General features: G+C 33.3%; 4 protein-coding genes across 4 annotated transcripts; 3 read left to right on the forward strand and 1 right to left on the reverse strand.

Annotated features, from left to right (window-relative positions):
- Positions 1-334: 334 nt before the first annotated feature.
- Positions 335-1,126, forward strand: LOC131848916 (uncharacterized). The gene is made up of 3 exons (XM_059198875.1): positions 335-520; positions 686-809; positions 975-1,126. Exons 2-3 carry the CDS (start codon positions 692-694, stop codon positions 1,124-1,126), a joined length of 270 nt encoding a protein of 89 aa, XP_059054858.1. The 5' UTR covers positions 335-520; positions 686-691.
- Positions 1,067-6,922, forward strand: LOC131848917 (uncharacterized). Its single transcript, XM_059198877.1, has 3 exons — positions 1,067-1,150; positions 4,858-5,032; positions 6,287-6,922. Exons 2-3 carry the CDS (start codon positions 4,871-4,873, stop codon positions 6,392-6,394), a joined length of 270 nt encoding a protein of 89 aa, XP_059054860.1. The 5' UTR covers positions 1,067-1,150; positions 4,858-4,870; the 3' UTR covers positions 6,395-6,922.
- LOC131848915 (sepiapterin reductase) lies at positions 1,161-2,254 on the forward strand. Its single transcript, XM_059198874.1, has one exon. It carries the CDS (start codon positions 1,161-1,163, stop codon positions 1,959-1,961), a length of 801 nt encoding a protein of 266 aa, XP_059054857.1. The 3' UTR covers positions 1,962-2,254.
- Positions 6,923-9,622: 2,700 nt separating the features above from the next.
- Positions 9,623-16,813, reverse strand: LOC131848914 (slowpoke-binding protein). Its single transcript, XM_059198873.1, has 11 exons — positions 16,516-16,813; positions 15,913-15,963; positions 15,384-15,513; positions 14,843-14,914; positions 13,679-13,781; positions 13,204-13,389; positions 12,421-12,602; positions 11,529-11,703; positions 10,847-10,963; positions 10,236-10,372; positions 9,623-9,838 (listed from the first exon to the last, which is right to left on the reverse strand). Exons 1-11 carry the CDS (start codon positions 16,811-16,813, stop codon positions 9,790-9,792), a joined length of 1,500 nt encoding a protein of 499 aa, XP_059054856.1. The 3' UTR covers positions 9,623-9,789.
- Positions 16,814-20,282: the final 3,469 nt, after the last annotated feature.

Here is a 20,282-nt window from a genome sequence, read left to right on the forward strand (position 1 = left end):
AGTATAATTTCTTTCGGTTAAAGTTTCTAATTTAATATTATTTAGTAGTTAGTACCGCCTTTTGTAATCATAGAAAAGTTAGAATCCAGAAAGAATATTGATATGAAAATTAAGAAATAATATTATATAAGAGGCCTTATCATCATTACTACGTAATTCACCATATCTTTATACTTCACATAAAGTATTTTTTTCTTATACTTTAAAAGCCTTCACAGAAAAACATTAATACAAAATGTATATATGTAGTTTTAACTTGCAACTAGTTTCAGTATAAGTTCCCGTAACAGTTTTCGTTCTTAGTTTTTTTTATTATTGTGTTATCATGTCACATCCTTAACTTCATTCATTCGATTATTCCGATTCATTTTCATATCATTATTTTTCATAATCTGCTAATATAAACTTGTACGATTCTACAAACTATATAGAAATGTTAAATGGTTACTATTTGTAAAAAAAAACATTTTGTCAAGTGTCAACGTGAATATTAACATCGGGCGTATTGCCTCGCCATCAGGTAAATAAAAAAAAAGTATTTTCTAGTATCTAAAATTTTATATAATATCTGCTATAAAATAGAAATATTTTAAGTAAACCTAATCAAATGTAGCTCCAATAGTATTTCCTATGTTTGTGTGAAGTAAATTTCGGTTAGTTAAGATTTCTCTATGTTATTTTACAGGTATTGATGGATCCTTGGGGCGGTGAAGTGAAAACTGAAGTTATCTCAAAATTTGAGGATAATTTTGAACCTGTTCAAGACTCAGTGAAGCTGTCAGATTCTGCTGAATATCTCGCTATTTTGGGTAATAAGTTATCAATTATTGAATTGCTATGCGTATTATATTATTTTTTGTTGCGCAAAAGTGCAATAGAGTTAATTGCAGACATATTACCTTCAATTCACTGCTATTAAAAATTTACTTGTAAAATCGTATTATCGTAAACTTTGTGTTTTTTTCATATTCCAGAAAGAAAATTGAAACAAATCAAAAAGAAAAATAAGGTTGTGGAGAATCTTGCAGCTTACAGAGCTGACTGCATTGACCGTTTGATGAGAGAAGGCTGTGACTTGGATCCTGTCATTGGAGACACAGAAGAAGAGAAGCTACTCCAAGAATAACCTCATTAAACTTAAACATACTTTGTAAGTAATTATGGCCTCTTCAACTAATATTGATTTGTCTGCCTCCACATATTGTGTGTTAACAGGAGCTTCTCAGGGTATTGGCAGAGCGATTGCTGTCGAAGTCTCCAAACTCCTCGGCCCCAACTCTTTGATGTTGCTACTGGCACGCAATAAACAAGAATTGGAGAAAACTGCAAGTCTCTGCGAGTCTAATAATGTTAAAGTGCTATTTGAATCGGTCGACTTGTCCCAAGCGTCTAACCAGGAAATGAAGGATATCCTAGAAAAGTCTTTAGAAGGGAAGAATGTAGCAGATTTTGCATTAAATCTTATTTTTCACAATGTCGGTTCCCTTGGTAATTTAGCTGTGGAGACATCACGAATGGAGAATGTTGACGAGTTGAGGGAGTATTATGATCTGAATGTTTTTAAAGTTATCTCATTGAATACTCAGTTTCTTAAAATCTTCAAAGAGGTTGAAGACAGGATTGTAATTGTTAATGTAACTTCGTTGTGTGCCATTAAGCCAATGGGTGGTATGGCGTTCTACTGCAGTGGGAAGGCAGCGAGGGAGATGTATTTCAGAGTGCTCGCTGAGGAAAAAAAGCATGTCCGTGTACTGAATTATTCACCAGGTCCTGTAGAGACAGCCATGATTGACTATGTGCTGGCGGAAGCTGTGAATGATAATCTCAGGGATGTATTCACAACCTTCAAAAACCAGGGCACATTGTTAAAACCTGAAATAACAGCAAAGAAATGTATGAAGGTTCTGCAATCAGGCAAATTTACACCTGGGGAGCATGTTGATTATTTCGATGATGAATAACTTAGATTCCTACTCTCGTACTAGCTCTCTAAATATTTGTAGCTTTCTTACTGATAGTGTGTTAATTGCCAAATTTAATATATTATATTTATATAGAATTATATCTTCTAGTGTTATATATTTACAATGTCATAGGCATATTACTCGATACATTCCTTTTTAGTGAGTATAAATATGTTAAACTTCACATCTATTTTTCGAAGCCAAATTGTGGAACTTGTCATGAAACAAAAATTAATTAGCACAGACTCCAGATTATCATGCTGAAATCGCGCAATCTTTGTATGTATAATATGGTAATTAAAATTTTTCAACATTTTTCTTCTTAAAGTAATGTTAGTCATGTAGTATTGTTTCTTATTACCACTACTGGTTTGGATAAATATTATACTTGGATTCTACAAAACTAAAATATCAAATATTTACAAAAAATATTGTTATTTTTCTGTCTAACATTTGAATACACTTTGAGTGCTTTTTAAATATCTCTACAGAAATATTGTAAATTAGTGCAATATTTAATTGATTTTGAAAACTGACAGTTATTGAAATACTTAATGTTTATCGTACTTTAAACATAAAATGGCTTCTGTTTTTGTTATGACTAGCTTTAGATTAGATTTACATTGCGAGTTACAGTTACATTACATACGAGTTCTACAATTTAGTTGTGACATATAATTAATAACAAAACGTGTATGGCAATAACGTTTCAATGTATCTTAGGGATAAAATTAGGATCCTGTCTACAAATGTCTTAGTGGAAGTCGATTCGCTCATAACATTAACAGTAGATCCTAATTAAGTACCACATAATCTGCATAACATATCTATGAATGCAATTCATATTAATAAATGCTTGAACTAATCTGTGTTTTCAATGATTAATCCCTCTTACTTAGCACTAATATGAGTTACATTCATAAGTCACACATTAACATGGCTTATCTGTGTCAACTTGTCCCTCTTTGTTTTTTTTAATGCATGAATACGCTGTCAAGGCACCAGGATAGGATGAGCATGAAGTCATCTCAGTCATCATGTCAGTGGGCTACATCGGGATAAATTCAGCAGTTATTGACCGCGACAGTGTCTAGAAGGGACTGCGGAGAGGTCGACCTGATGTCACTGGTCCCCATTACTAATGAATCTTTGACCTACTCTTTAATTTTGTAGTTGATCCAAATTGATCGGGGTACCTCGAAAAAACCAAGGTCATTGGAATGAATTAAGTGCCTGTCATCTACTGACTGATTGAATGACTAATAAATATTCAATTACCTTGACAAACTTTCACATTTGTATGTATACAAGGTTACCATTACATTCGTTAGTACCACGTACGTAGTACTAACGTAGTACGTAGTAATAAAATGCACCGAAGTTTGCCATATCTTCAACAATTCTTCTACCAAGAGATTAAGAAGATATCGTGTAACGTAATTTCAAACTATGAACCCTATACCCTACACTAAAAGAATTCTGAATTATAAATATTCCAATATACAGTCTCAGTCGTAATAGGCATTAGAACAAACCGAAACCCTGTGATAGTAACTATTCATAATATTCGACAACTCTTCTCAAGAAGCAAGAGAATACCAAAAATAGCTCCCGGTCTAAACTGATCACGTGACAGTTAGTATAAAATATAAGAAAGATATACAATTTATTTTCGGATTTCCATTTTGCTTCTTGGTAGAGAAAACTGTTCCATATCATCCTAAAACGATTAGTTGATTTTTGGCATGATTTTTATATGAAACACTTAAAACGATCACAAACCTAATATGCTCATTGATATCTCATTCATTCTCATTGATATTCTCTTTATTTAGATCGATGATGATTGACTTGTGGTTGATACTGGATATTTTTCGATACACACTAGGAAACAAAAGAAAAACGAAAAGGATGCGGGGAAAATCAGATCACTTAGCAAGTTGCAGGCAAATAGTTCAGGAGGAATTCACCGCGATTGTTATCGACCCTATAGATATGAACCTGGCAGGATACATTGCTAGCTATAATTCCAAAAAGAAGGAGGTTTTTAATTCTTCCTTTTTTCTGTGTAAACTCAGAATATTTTTATGCGTCAACCGATTTTAATTATTCCTGACTTTTCCATCTAAAGGCCACAATCCGACTAGTAGTTTTTAATTAATCTTTATACGATTGATGTCGGTTTTCCGTTCGTGGCCTGAACACGTATATAATTATCGTGAAAGATAAAACGTGTAGCTGCGTTATCAGGCAACCAGATTTGGCTAGGCAGGGAGAAATCAAGAGAGATTAAACCTACACACGGGTCTCACGTGCAGGGAACTGCTAGGAGTTTTCCTCTCTGCCACAGGCGCACGGTGAATCCACGTAATGCTAAGATGTTCCTCTTCGGCTCGTCTTCTTTGTAAGCGAAAAATACGGTTTAACATATTACAATCGGATCATTGAGATATTTGTGTCACCATCCTTTTCCTGATCAAATAGTATGGTGCATCTGCCTGCACTAACAATATGGGTAGGCGAGAAATTAGTAGAGGATGAAGATGAAATAAACATAGATATTCCATCCTTGCAAATTCATCATGGTAATTTCCAAGGCCATGCTTCGAAGTCGATCTGATAGCTGAATACTAACAATCCCCTTCCTCACTCAAGACAAAATAACAAAATGTTAGAGTTATAACAGTTAAATGAATCTTCATTGCACTATCCCACTTTATATGGGGTCGGTTCTCTTAATTTTGCGGTCCTGGGTTGTTGGGTTGGCCAATCATCCATCCCTTTTCGATGAGATTTTTCATGCTGACCTACCAGGTAGCTGGATGACGTCCTCTACCTCGTTCGGGTAGTTGTAAAGCAGTTGAATAAATGGCTGTTTATTTATTATTTTAAGGTATAATGCGAATATGGCGGCTAATCGCAAGAGCCTGTTCATATTCCTCATGGGTCTCGCATGGAAGTGTAGACTCAGCATGCCGCTGTTGTTGAGCGGTACCGTCGCCATCCTGGGCCGCGCTTGGATGTTCCAGATACAAGTGCGTACCGTCCAGAGACTGCACGAGACTGAGGTATTTTATTACAGTCTCCATTATGGGACCATCTGTAAAAATATGTCACTTGAATTTCATGGTATTTTGATCTCTACCGTGCTTGTCATAGCTAATCATTTTTTGATCTGTGTTTGTATCACTCCTCCCTTCCCTAGTGTGACATCACATATTAGGAATTTTAAACTTAGATATGATTAAATTAAAACCGTGTATATTAATAATTACACTAACTGACCCGGCAAACTTTGTTTTGTCAATTAAAAATAGGGGATGCTAGCAGAAGGTTAAAAGTTTATGTATTTTTAATGCCACATCATAAAACAATAAAAATATTGTCTAAAAATACAAAAATAATTTTGGTGTGAGCCACCCTTATCACTTAAGGGTATAAAAATAGTGCCAACCGAGTATACATATAAAATTTCATAAAAATCGGTGAAGACGTTTCGGAAATTTATGACAACTGTGACACGAGAATTTTATATATTATGTTAGAAGGAGATACCTATATCAGATTTAAAATGTGGTGTAACGAAATTAAGATCCCCACCCACACCTTGTGACACTTGTGTCATAATGTCACACTTTATCGATACTTCCTTCCCTTAACGTGTGACATAATTTATAGATGGCCCCTACATAAGCTCTGTATAAAATCGTCTGCGTGTGTTATCCACCTGTTTCAGCCGTCGAGCTGCTTGCTTTGTAAGATGTGTTTTGGTTGAAGGGTGAGGAAAAGCAGTGAAATTTCAGGGCACGGAGACATGTCATCTTAGTCCTTCGTAATGATAATGCATGAGTACCACGGGTATCACATGATATCGTAATGCCTGTTGTTACCATTTACCATCAGCTTTGACGTTTCACTTGTAAAAAAGTTGCCTTTAAAAAATATTTCAAGAACACAGTTGTGATGATAGGAATATATATGAAATAGACATTGCTGGATTTAAACTAAAATAACATAATATTGAAAGCTTTGAATCTTCAAAGAATAATGTTATTATATGTGATGTGTATGTATTACTATATGAATTATGCTTTTGTGCAACAATTTTACAACAAAAACGATATATTATTAAAGAATATTATATAAATTAATTATGGTTTTCGGAAATTATTTTAAAACCCATGACATTAGCGATGTAGACTAACATATTAAAAAAAGAAAAACATATCACTTGTAAATCTATGGACAAAATGGACGACTGTTGTAACATAACAATATAAAAAATAAAATAATATTACATTTAATGTTTTCAATGTCTCTAGCTCGCGTATTACGACGATGATGAAGAGCCGGAGGATGACGAGGGTTCCTGGGAAACTGAGTCCACCGACTCTTGGGAAACCATCGTGGAAGAAGTCGCATATGGGTAATATCGAGTTTTTTTGACGGAAAAACTAAAATGGATACCAAACCATATACTATGTATACAATTTTATTATCATACAATGTATAAAATATATCTTTACAGTGTGTCGACAAGAAATTTAAATTGTGAAAATTACTATATGTCGTTCAGAATCGCAGACAGATTCACGTTTATAATATGGAAAAAATATATAAAGTGTTTTATAGAGAACATTCTTGATTAAAATGTAGTGATTATTTGCTCAATATCAGGTCAGGTATATATACTTGATCTTGGTATTAGTTACTCTATGAATTTTTTAATATTAAAAGCATACTGTTAGAAGTTTGGCTTATTCAAATTTAAGTTACTTATTTAGTGCTTAATTATATACATATATCTACGAGTAAGTACCTATGAAATTCCTTCCATAGTGAAAATATATCGTTTTTTTTTATTAAATAAGGCAAATGCATAAATGTATAATTTTCATATGTGACCTATTAATCCTATCTGTATAGGATAAACATAGATTTATAAACATTTTTGAGCCTTATTGATTTGTGACAATAGTTTATCAATAAATCGTTAGAGCTATTTGTCAACGTATTACAAAGCAAATTGTTTTAATAAACATAATGAAATCTGCGTGATAGACAGTAATTTTGTGACCTATTTATGTGCTGTGATGTACTTGTACATTCGAATGCAATAAAATGTAAACACTAGTATAATTATTGTAACAGTACTCTGTAAAATGTTTGGAATTGTAAATTATCGACAATTCTAAGAATTTTACAGAATATTGCGGTCTGTACTGGACTGTACTGGACATCTACATTAATATGTTATCAATAGACACTATTCCATATGACTTTTAATGACTGAAAAAACTGTACAATACAATATATTTAGAGCAGCATACACAATTTTGATAATTCGGCCAATATTTATGTACATTATTGATGTACCTATATTTTATGTTTTATATAAATGTTTAAGTGCAAGGTACTTATGCAATGCATTCCATACATTTTCACTATCGTCTTAGTGTAGCGTCGCAATGACTGCAAACAGTCAATAAAAAAATTACATACACTAGGTTTATAACCGGTGTGCTGTTTACACACCATGTCACATGTTAAGCTGAGTTACAAGTTAATTAATTTGTTATTTTATTTAGTTTAAGTCGATTGGTTTTTCGATTAGTGACGTCGTTAAGCGAAATATGATGGAAGAAGTAGAAGCAGGAGTTGATCTGCAGCTGCTCCATCTACTGATCTGGAGGGCTCTCTGCACTAGCCCACATTTTCGTCCTGTGAAGCTGTAAAGGCCAGCCAACAGCATTAGAATAGTTAAAAAGTATGAAAATATTTGTCTATGGGACATTTTAATAGGATGTTACCATATTTATTATTATAATATAATAATAAAGTTATTAACACCATTTAAAATTTTAGTATGCAGGATTAGAATAGACTCAATATTACAAATATTTAATACATACAATACATTTTCATGTTTATAAGCAATAGTAGATACATTTTAATATACATTAGGGGTCAGCCATAAATGATGTCACATGTTAAGGTTACAGGAGCTCGATAAAGTGTGACATATAGGACAAAGAGTGGAGTCATAAATTTAGTGATGTGAATTCTAAATTTTATTAAAACATATTTTAATTTGAAGTAAAACTAATTATGGTACTGCTTTTCTGTTTTTTTTTTATAATTAATGTTGTAAATTTGTAACATCATACTAGTCGGGGGAAGTCTTACAAATGTGACAAAGGCGAGAAGATCCTCGTCTTTGGAGATTTCAAGATAGTAGTCTTGAAATCCTTGTGACGTTATTTATCGTTGGCACTTCACTTAGAGCACAGATAATATTACATACTTAAATCTCTGTTGTCAAATTATGGATCCAATCTTCCTTGTATACTATAGCGTTTTATAAATTTTAATATACAAATTATTGTTGAAATGTATTGTTATTATTCTAGTATTTGTAGTTTTAATTTTCCAGTTTTCGGATAGGACTATTACATTCGTAAATTATTTGAAATAGAATCACACATATAAAAGTCTGAAGTCTCAAATAAACACTTAACAATATGATAACATATGACTTATATGTTTTGTATTCAATGAAAAAGTTTTAACCGAAGATTGAAATATTGCTTTATTATCGATGCGTTGTTTTGCAACGGCATGAAATTAATATTGTAATTTCACAGTTATTCTCCGAATCTGTAATTATACCAAAATTACAACTGTAATTTTAGCGTTATTCTCTAAATTGTATCTGTTGACCACCAAAATTAAAATTTCCAAAACACAAGTGTAACTGTTGCTTATCTTACTATTATAATTGTACTGTTAATCGCCAAAATTATAATTGTAATTTTAGTGTTGTTCAACAAATTGCATCTGTAACTATTGTTTACGTAATTTAAAACTAAAATTGTTCTGTTGATTACCAAAATTACAACTATAATATTACTATTCCTATTTGCACAGGATCGTTAAATAGGTATATTTGTCCCACTAAATAAACAACCACAATAAGCAAGTTGATCGATCAGCTTAATATGAATATTGATCAATTGCTACTAACCGACTCTACTGATCATGTGTATAATGGCAACACTAATGTTATGACCTTCATTTTTTATAGCAACACTTACATTAATGGTTTCGAAATAAAAATTTATTCTTAAGTTACTTGGGCTGTGTGTTAGAATAACGATTTAAATCATAAATAAATAGAAACACTTAAATAAGTTTTTTATTACATAGTAATAATATTATAAACATTCCAATACATACAACAAATTTAATAATTTATAAAGGGTATTAAAAAATTCATTTTGCCTATAACAAGTTTTATTTTAACTTTAAATGTTTATATTATTATTTTGGCGGAATTTATTTTTTATTATCTGTAATGACATTTATATATTGCAATAAGAAAAATATAGGTGACCGACCCAGCTTAAAATCGTAACAGTAGCCCATATAGGCTACCGTCTGTTTATGTATGTTTCTATATAGATAAACAGTATCGCGGTCATTACGATTACGCCATTTTGTAACAATTTGGCGGCAAAGTTTCGCAGTATCTGTAGTAAATCGTTACTCTATTATATTGTACTACATTTTTTTTACATGATTATTTATTTATTTACAAGAGTACAGGAAAGAGTCTATACTCTACAAAACTCGTTTTCTTGAATATCATTGACGATAACCATTTTTCATACGAGGAAGGGATTAGTAGTAATCGGTCAAGAAGTCACGTTTTAATAAATATATATATATGTTATGCAAAAAATGAAACTCGGGTACATATTTTTGTTAATTGTCAATTTATTTAATTTCATCACCAATTTAATTAATTGTGGATCATAATTTGATATCACCACTGCCACTCCTCGGTGTAGTCCTGTTCCATCGGGAAATGTCTCCTGTTAATTAATAAATATCTATAATAGGTTTTAATCATTCACAGAAAATAATTATCTTAAGATTACGAATACCAAATATAAATATACAGCTCAAAAATTGTATTTAAAGAAATCTCTGTATAATAATTATTATATTATACAAACTAATTTTTTCGTTTGCTATTTTAAAGCGCAGTGATTACTACTTCAATGTATACATACATTACATGAAAATAGAAATTATTTTTCATTTATTGCAGCAACAGTCGACATAATGTAACTAAAATTAAAATTATAATGTAAAAAACTTGACGTTTATAAGCGGCTAAAATGTCCTACATGAATAAATGATTTTTGTATTTCAACTTGAAACTACATCTTATAATGTGGTTGTTACAAATATTTTATGAGAACTTACCTCCGTGCTGTTGGAGTACCTGGAGAGGCGGGGCCGGTACGTCGTGGCGGGGTTCGAGTCCTGGGCGAGCCAGGCTGCCGCCGAGCCACCTCGCCCAGCAATGATAGGCACGATTGTGAGAGGCGTTGACTGAAATTCTATCAAAACAATAGCTATTTGGCTGCTTGATACAATTCCTATGTATATAAAAAGCAAATGTTAAAAAAATGATACCAAACTGCTCTTTTGGATCTAAAGATGACTGTATAGTATTGTACCTTTGCCTATCCACTTGTGAATAAAATATACTACTACTTCTATACTGGTCTTTTGGTTGATTACTCTGTCCCAGCCCGTCGATACTCCTTACACAAATGAAAAACAAAACTGCGGAATTTGCGGCTAATTTCTTGACATAAAATTTTAAATCTAACTTTAAAGAATCAAAGTAGATTTGTTTTTAACCAATGTGCACAAAATTTGCTTCAATTCCATGTAAAGGTAATATGTATGCTAGTCTGCAAGGCATATATGTATTATATAGCCATAAAGTTGAAATAAATAAATAAAGAATAAACTTATATATTATATAAGTCATAAAGATACTAGAAATAAATATGGAATAAACTAACCGGTAGACAGGGACCTTTCATCTCACGCAAGTCTATCTTTCTGAACAGTTCACACAACACCAACTCGTGCAGACTCGGAGTACGGACACCAAATATCAGCTCTATTATCTCCACAACCTGGACGAACAAAACATTAAAAAACAATAACTTTTTGTATTTAGGATCCAACATTATTTATTAGCAAGCAAAAGTATAATCAAAATAATATCATCACATTTATAGAAGTTAATAAAATAATATTCAAATTACATTAAGTCTCGGTGGTCTAGCTTTAGCACAGCGCTTAACTTCCGATGGTCGCGGGTTCGATTTCTCGCAAGGTACAACCATTTGTATTCATGAATATGATTGTTTGCATTGATTTGCGTGTTTTCTATAAATTATGTGCGTATTTATAATAAAACGTATTTATGTATTTATATCAGTTGTCTAGTATCTATATCACAAGCTTTGATTAGCCTGTGCTGTATGAATTGTTCTGAGATATTATTATGATAACAAGTATAGCTGTGCCAGAGGTATCACCGGCGTGTTATTCTGATGTATAAGCTATATTATTGTAAAGTTTCATCAAAATCCATTCCGTAATTTTTGCGTGAAAGAGTAACAAACATCCACCCACATTCAAAAACTTCCGCGTTAATAATATTAGTAACCAATATAACGACATACATATACTTACATGTGGATAACTTGGTAACAGGTCCGGTAGTAATGAGATGTCTAATTCTGCGCCTGCGCACATTTCGAACAGCACGTGACCGAGTGACAGAGTTTCCACGTGCTCGAGCGGAGCGGCCAGTGCCAACGGACATCGAGGGAGTGCTCCAATCAGAGTGTTCTCCAAACCACATATCCTGAAGACAAATGTTATTCTAAACATTTATATAAAAAATAGATTTGTTTGTTATATTTTGTCAGGTCTTCTCATCTCGAAATCTTTTCGAACTGACGGTATATTTGACATATCATAAGAGTCTGTAACAGACCTATATGAATAAAGATATCTTGAATCAGAATCTATCGAGGTGAATTTGTCACTTTGGGATATTTAATCTATTTTCATATTCATCCTATCATCCTCCACTAACGTCGTGCCTGCCTGGATTGTTATTGCAGGCGGATGCACCATTTCATTTGATCACGAAAATATCTCAAAGATGCGATTGTAAAGTGTTAACCTCAATTATCGCTTAATAGTGATGAGACAAACTTAGCATTCCATGGAATAACCATGCGGATGCCGGATCCATCGTGTAGCAGAGAGGAAAACTCCGAGCAGTTCCCGGGACTTGTGCCTCTACTCTATTCAATGCCCCATAATGCTAAGTCCTAGGTGAAACACGTGTCGCAACATGGGTGAAGAGTGAAGACTCAATAACGAACGGAATTTGATCAGCAATAGAGTAGGTTGTAATGCTTCCAGCAGTGGTGGTCAGTTTTTCGCACTGAATATTTGTGGTCTAAATATATAAATAATATAAATATATTAAGTAAAGAAATACAACATACCTACCTACATATCAACAATACATCTGCCGAGTTAAGTGCAGAATAGAAAACATGCAACTAACCTTGCCACCCCGTTCTGTACGACCACATTGCCAGAATGCAAGTGGCGGAATGGCGGGAACCCCTTCTCCTTAAGAAACATCAGACCCTCGAGCATCTGTCGGCCGAACCTGGCCACTTGCCACGCTGGTAGACCGGTGCCCGTTGAGCTGTATTTACGGGAATATTCCTCATTCCAGGTACTCTGTCGATGGCAAATTAATAATAATATTTCAGGACAATTTAACGCCATCTAGTCCCAAGCTAAGAGCTTGTGTTATGGGTACTTGACAACTGATACAAATATAAAGATTTTTTGTAAATATATACAGAATATGTATAGAAAACATCCAAAACGATATAAACAATTATACTCACAAATGCAAATGTGTCGTGCGAGGAATCGAACCCGCGACTAAGGGAAGTAAGGCGGCGTGGTCTAGCTGTTTACACCTAGACCACCGAGGCCGTCATTCTACAAATTTAACAGTCGTCAATTATACTGATATTATAAATACAGTAATATAAACTTAAATTTAAGTACTTTCAATAGTCATACTTATTTTTTGTAGTCTATTGCTCATTCAGAAAGCTCTCATTAAAAAATGAACGAACTTTATATTTTTAAATTAAAATAATTTTAAATTATAGTATAAAAAATAAAAAAAAAATTAACTATGTGAATATAGACTCCCAAACAGCACTAATGAATTAAATAATAACACAATAATTATGTCTTTGCTCTGTATTCAGATATCCGCCATTTTGCACTGTTGATTATTACAAAATGGCGGTAAAGCACGCACCTTGTAAATTAGATCTCTCAAACTGCCACGAGCATTGAAAGGCAAGACTGCGAGAGCGTGACCATTACACAGTTCCAAATCAAGTACTGGACAGATATATGGATGGTGCAGAGCCCGAAATAACTCCATAATGAGACCTCTGGACCTCTCGTTCGGTTCGATGGGGCACTTGTTTGTTAGAGGCATCTGAAAGCAAACCTAATATACATAACATACCTAGTTTAGAGAGCAACGCTAGGCAAAAGCACAGATAACATAATTATACATAATGGAAGCATGACTTATGTCTACAACGAAAAAAAATCCGTTATGCCCTACTATAGTATTAAGTCATTAATTAACTACCCTGAATCACATCTAAGAGATAGTCAATTGTAATCTGGGCGATATAAAACAATAATAATATTATATTTCTGTTTAACTCTCGAGTGAAAGAAATATCAAACATTAAAATATGCCTTCCTTCATTCCTTACCAACGTGAGAAGTCTATCAGTTTTGATGGAATTGTCGTGTATTGCAAACCAATGCTTGTTTGCCCGGGAACCGATAGCGCTCAATTGTGAGAGCAAGTCATATCTGGAAAGTATAAAAAAATACAGTGAAACCTATTTTATGCTGGGGGGAAAGGGGATTGTTAGTAATATGAACTAATAGCTCTACATTGCCAGCAATGTACCTTGTCAGGTTGACATCCACGCCTGAAACCATCGTGATAAATTACTGGTGAATTTGTCACGATGGGCTAACTGACCTGACCTCATGCTCATCTTGTCATCCTCCACTGGTGCCCCGCCAGCGTAAACCGTTAGCGTAGGCGGGTGCATCATTCCATTATAATACAAAAAAAACCTATTTTATGCCATATCTGATATACGCGACAACGTCGCCCAATGCACGTTCTTATTGACCCCATGACGATAGTTAATGCCCTATGGGTCCACCCGTTCCGTCCTTTCTTGCTGGCGAAGACTGCGACCTCAACCACACCATACGCGCAATCAACCCGGCGCCTGTGAGCGCCCGGGCGTTCCACACTGGCGTCTCCGGTTGCCCCTCCGATCGATCCTTCGTCCAATTTAAACGGGGATCGAAATTACGACGGCCTGAGTCGAGATTCGAACCCCTAGCGGTGCTCTCAGACTAAAGTCATATCCGTCAGGCGAGAATTGGGCTTCGGCCAATCCATAAACCCTTCTTCCGGTTTGGAGTGCCATCTGCACTCGCCCCTATCGTCCGGTGAAGCTGTAAAGACCAGCTGCGGCCAACAGCATTAGAGTAGTCTGAAAAAAACCTATTTTATGCAGTGTTGATCGTTTAGTCGCACTTTGGTCGCCGAACAGTCAGCACTAGGCTTCACCTATCCGAGCTCTATTCAATGGTTGATGACGTGTCGTTCAGAGACGAGACACGTGTCGAAATATGGGTGTAGATCCAATAACGGTCGGAATTTGTTCACCTATAGAGAAGGTAGTACCTAAAAGGTAGGACCTTCCAGTAATAGTGGTCAGGTTTCCGCACTGGATATTTGTGATCTCAGACATGCTAATCGTAGTGGAATTAAACACAATACTTATTATGAAAATATGTTGCATATATGATTAGTTACGTATTATATAATAATATAATATTGCACTTGCCTGGACGTCTGTGACAAATATTCAGTGCAGATTGCTAGAGCAGCGGAGCTTTCCATGGAACGATCACCGACTCTGTTAAAAATAACAGTTTTTATAATTGATTTAAGCATGTAAATACCAAGTTTAACAAGTTGGTTCTGTATATAATCATCATCATCATCATCGCAGCCCGGAAGACGTCCACTGCTGGACATAGGCCTCCACCAAAGATCTTCACGACGATCGGTCCTGCGCTACTCGCATCCAATGCCTTCCAGCGATTTATATACTGTTCCAGTATTTAATATACTGACTATATATTTTTTTATTTATTTATCGAGGGTTTTGGGCTATTGTCAGGTTCTACAACCTGCATAGATCCATTTGGTAGCTTGTGTAAAAATAACAATCCAATGGTAGCAACCCAGCTGGTTGTTATTTTTCTATTACATGATATATCATTTAGGTACATAAAAAATACAATTGGAGTAGGTAGTTGTAGATTTCCAAATCTGAAGCACAAGCATAATATTAATGTAAAAAGGTAAAAAAAATCCGTCACCTGGGCGATGCTTGTGGTTCAGAAGGTGAAGATTTACCAGACGCGGTGCCTATCAGCGACTTGTTGAACAGTAATTTCGCTAATGAGTCTATTTTCTGCGCCACTAGAGGAGTACGTTCGGAATTCTCTTCTAAAATATAAATGAACATAAATTATAGTTACCTGTACTAATGTAATAGGAAATAACAGATTTTTGTACGTGTAAAAATAAAAGTAAAACGTTTTGTCAGTCGTAGAAAAAAATCCTATAAACTTAATTTTATATTTATTACATACCTATACTTTATTTTCTTGGTAAAATCAAAGTCTACGTAGGTGACGTGTAAGATTTTTTTTTAATTGATTAATATAAAGCAATACAAAATACGTAAGTATATAACCCTAAGTTTTCAGCATTCTTCCATCAATCCCTATTTTTATTAGAAATATTAATTAAATAACGTTTGCTGGGTTACCTAGTATAATACATACATATGTAAGTACGAAATAAAACAAATAATTGACAGAAATATATATAGAAAGTAGGTACTTGAACTACAAGCGCACGATGATCCTTCAGCATCATCCTGTTTCGCAGCGTCTTCCGTTAGCAACAAAACAAAATTAACGTATTAGCAGATAACGTAATTTAAAGCCCACAATGAGGTAAAGACCATCGTACGCTGATATTACTACAAAGAAACAAAACAAGAAAGAAAGGTATATACGGAAAGAAGAAAGCATAGAAAAAAGCAGCAGTAATAAAAAGAAGGAATTTTGCAACGAATATAACTTTTTATAGCTTAGGGGACAAACGAGCTTGCGGCTCACCTGATGGTAAGTGATTACCGCCGCCCATTAGTACCCGCAACACCAAGGGAATTGCAATTGTGTTGCCGACCTTTTAAAAAGGAATAAACTCCTTTTTTGCAGGTTTCATATCGAACCGATAGGTTTGGAAATACCTTTAATCTATTTTTTTCTGCTCAAGTTACATTGCGCGTATTTGTAATGAATAGAATTTTAATTTAATTAATTGTAAACTAATTTGAACTTATAATAATGCTGTGGACACTCTATGAATAACATTTATAAAATAATCATGAGGAAAACTCATAGACATTTTTTTTAAATAATTAAAGCGCATAAGCACCTTCACTTTCATCCCTGTCTGTGGAAACAGAGCGTATTCTGAAAGCGTTCCTTCTGTTCGCTGCTGCAATAGAATCAGGGTTCAGTTCAGCAGCCGATTGAGCCCTCCTGCAGGCACCGCGTCTCTTCTTCTTCCTGTAGCTGGTCCTCGGACGCTCCTGATAAAACCTGTCGTGACCTGTCGTCTCCGGTTCCTTTTGTTCTTTACCCTCATTATTTGCTTTCATGTGTTGATATAGATTAAACATTTTCACTGATTTGTTTAAAAACAATTTGAATCGACGTAGACTGTTTCTCATTAATTTCCGTTAATTTTTATAACACAATAAGTAGCATTAAAAAAAATATATTTATGGTTGGATTTTTTTTTTATTTTTAATCTTATATCTTTTTAATTCTAAGTTATGGGTCTAGCGACACATGTGTCAAGTGTGTCGCAATTTTTCCACTAAACTATGTCAATATGACTAATGGAAGACCTACAAGTGGGGTATTAGTGGGGCTATGGACACAACACCCCTTATTATAGTACGTAGCTATGTACTTGTTTATGATGTACAACTAATGTATTTAATCCAATACCAGCTTACTGTAGTCTACCTCGATATTTAATCACGTGTAATATAATTTGATATACGATACCATTCTATTAAATTTCTTGATGTTGAGAATGCATCATAATTTTATATAACTATAACGTGTCGAAGAAAGGGGATTCTTAGTAATATGGATTAATAACTATATTGTTAGCAATGTACCATTTTAGGTTGACCTCCACGCGGTTCACCGGGTCCTGGCTGGAACCATCATGGAAAGTTGCTGTTTGCCTAGATGGGCTAACTGAACAGACTTCATGGTTAGGTGATCATCCTCCGCTGGTATCCTGTCAGTACAAACCGTTAGAGGAGTCGGATGAACCATTCCATTATCCAAAAATCACCTGGTGGTAAGTGGGATCCGTTGCCTACCTACATGAAGAATATTCTATATTTTGTATTCCTTTATGAACATTAATTATTCTTCTCCTACTTATTTATTGGATGATTATTATTTACTTATCAATCTTTCCTGCCTTCATTATTGATTATTATTTACTTATCAATCTTTCCTGCCTTCATTATTATTTTATTTCTGGCAGTTCTACGCGGGCTATTATTAAAACAACTATGGTTAATTCCTGAAGAATTTGGATTGGGTTCCAGATGATCAAAATTTAATCTCATCTTGCCATGTACTCCGCCGTATCATTAACCTAAATATCATCACCTATTTTTAATGAAAAAAGCTAAATAAAACGTCATAATTATAAAAACAAAATCTTTAATAACATATCTACAACAGCATCTTATGTTAGTTACAAATAAAAGGCCCCTATAAAAAATATATATATTTATATAACAAGACGTGGTATCACGTTGTACCTACACGAACGTACAAAAGACGATCACGCCTGCCGGACTGGGAATAGATCAATATGTTATTGAAAATTAGGTATTTATTTACTAAGCTGAAAATAAAAAAATGTCAAAGATATACAGCATTTTTTAATTGTCTGCTCAAAATTAAAAAAATAATAGTATTATTACTGAGACAGAAATAAAAAATGTCAAAGATATACAGCATTTTTTAACTTCCGTAATATAGTGTCAAAGTGAATATATCAAGTTTATATACAGCTCAAAAATAAAAAAAAAAATATAAAACTATCCACTAATTTCTTATATTATATTAGGTTGTCGTGCGAAAATGGTTGACCATGTAATTTCAAATTGCTTTAGAATTAATTTTGTATTAAGAATTCAACTATAATAACATTTTCGATCTATTAACAATCCCGCATAACATTAAAAAAACGGCAACTAACTAGGAACATAAAACCTTCGAATGCTGTCGTTCATCTATTAAATAGAAAATATAATCAATTCCATCTGTATATCAATAATAATAAAATTATAAAAATAAACAAAATATTTCATATAAAAAGTTTTGTGAGAAACAAGAAACCATTCCGTTTATAAAGAATCATAATAATTGGTTAACAATTTGCGAAGTTATCGCTTTATATACACACACAACGATTATGGTCAAAGTACATTTTTAAAGTCGGTTTGAAGAGAATTAAAAACGTCATGAAATTCTATAGAATTATAGTAAGAATAATTCAAGCTTATGCTTACAAATTATTCTTACTGTAATTATCCATCGTATGCCGCCTTTACTAAGAATAATAAAACATTACCGCAATTTTAATTTCAATCACAACATCATATCTGTTATACGTATAATGAGTAAATCACTAGATCTTACACATTTTATTTTTATTGAGTTCCCGATATTTGGAGTGTTTCCACTGCCATGATCATGAGTAAAACGTGGTGAGATTCCATGATTTACTAATTATACGTAAAAATAATGAACACGTCAAATCATATCTGTTGACTAGATTTTAAAAAACTAATTTTGTAATATGTTGGTGTTTGCAATGCGTTTGGGACAGCCCTGGTTATGTCGTTCATAGGCTACGGTAACCGTTCATAAGACCGTATGCTTGTTTACCATCATTATAATATAAAAATATATACATGTATGAAGATGCTGTAGGGTTAGTGATAAAGGTAGGCCCAAGTGAATAAATGATTTAGTGACTTTGACATACCAGAAATGACAAGAGATCACGACATTGCAATTCTTAGCAAGGACGTAAGTACTCATTCACATAAGAAAAGTAATATTGGTCTGTTGATTTTATTTTAAATCAAAAACATAGGTAATTAATAATTTTCTAAAGTTTCAAATATTCTCAGCTGAAAATTTAGATTTTATTTGAGTAAAAATCACATTTCATTACTCGAACACCCAACAAACAATGTTTTAACTTATTAAAATAGCATTTTTATATTTTGTCAGTTTAATTTTAACCTGCTATTAAAGCAGATATTGCGAAAAGAAGTAATAGAAAAAACTCGCATTACGCGAAAGACAAATAAAAAGAAGTAACAAAAAAAACTCTTTTTACAAGAGAGTCAAATATTTTCTGTTCTGTTTGTCATGAGACAAATACAACTCACATTATAAATTTATCGAAAATTTGTCTCTTTAAAAACGCACAACACAAAAATACATCAAAGTACAAACAAGAAAAATCATAAGTATAAAAATAAACTACCCTTTTTATTAAAGCGTAAAAAATTGGAATCATTGTAAGCAATAAATAAAAAAGCAATTATATTTTATCGAATTATTTTATAATTTCACTACTTAATAGATTTATATTATTTTATTTAATTCCGCTACAATTAGCTGGTGCAAGATCACAAATATTCAGTGCGAAACTTGACTACCGTTACGACCTTCTCTAATGGTGATCAAATTCCTTCATTCTCTAATGGTGAAAAAATTATTGAGTCTACCCATATTGCGATAGTTTCGCTACTGAACAAGGCATCATAGTTTGGAAGCCTAGTATGACTTTCCAAATAATATAAATCCATTAAGTAGTAGAAAACTAATAAACAATATGCATTTTTTTAAATTCTGAATCGTATTTAGAAAATCTATCAATTATATTTGGCACATTGTCATTCTACGAATTAATTCAGAATATTGAGTATGTTAATAATACAAGATCTAAAAATAGATATAAATATAGAAATATTGTTATAACAATAATGTTATACAAACAAAATTACATTTATCAACAATTTCATGTATCGTATAAATGAATTTGGACATTTTGACGAGGTGATTTATTGTTACTCGAAGAAAATT

The sequence above is a fragment of the Achroia grisella genome, unplaced genomic scaffold (assembly GCF_030625045.1).
Source record: "Achroia grisella isolate CSIRO2021 unplaced genomic scaffold, CSIRO_AGI_Agris_v1 utg6026, whole genome shotgun sequence".
Taxonomy (NCBI): Eukaryota; Metazoa; Arthropoda; class Insecta; order Lepidoptera; family Pyralidae; genus Achroia; species Achroia grisella.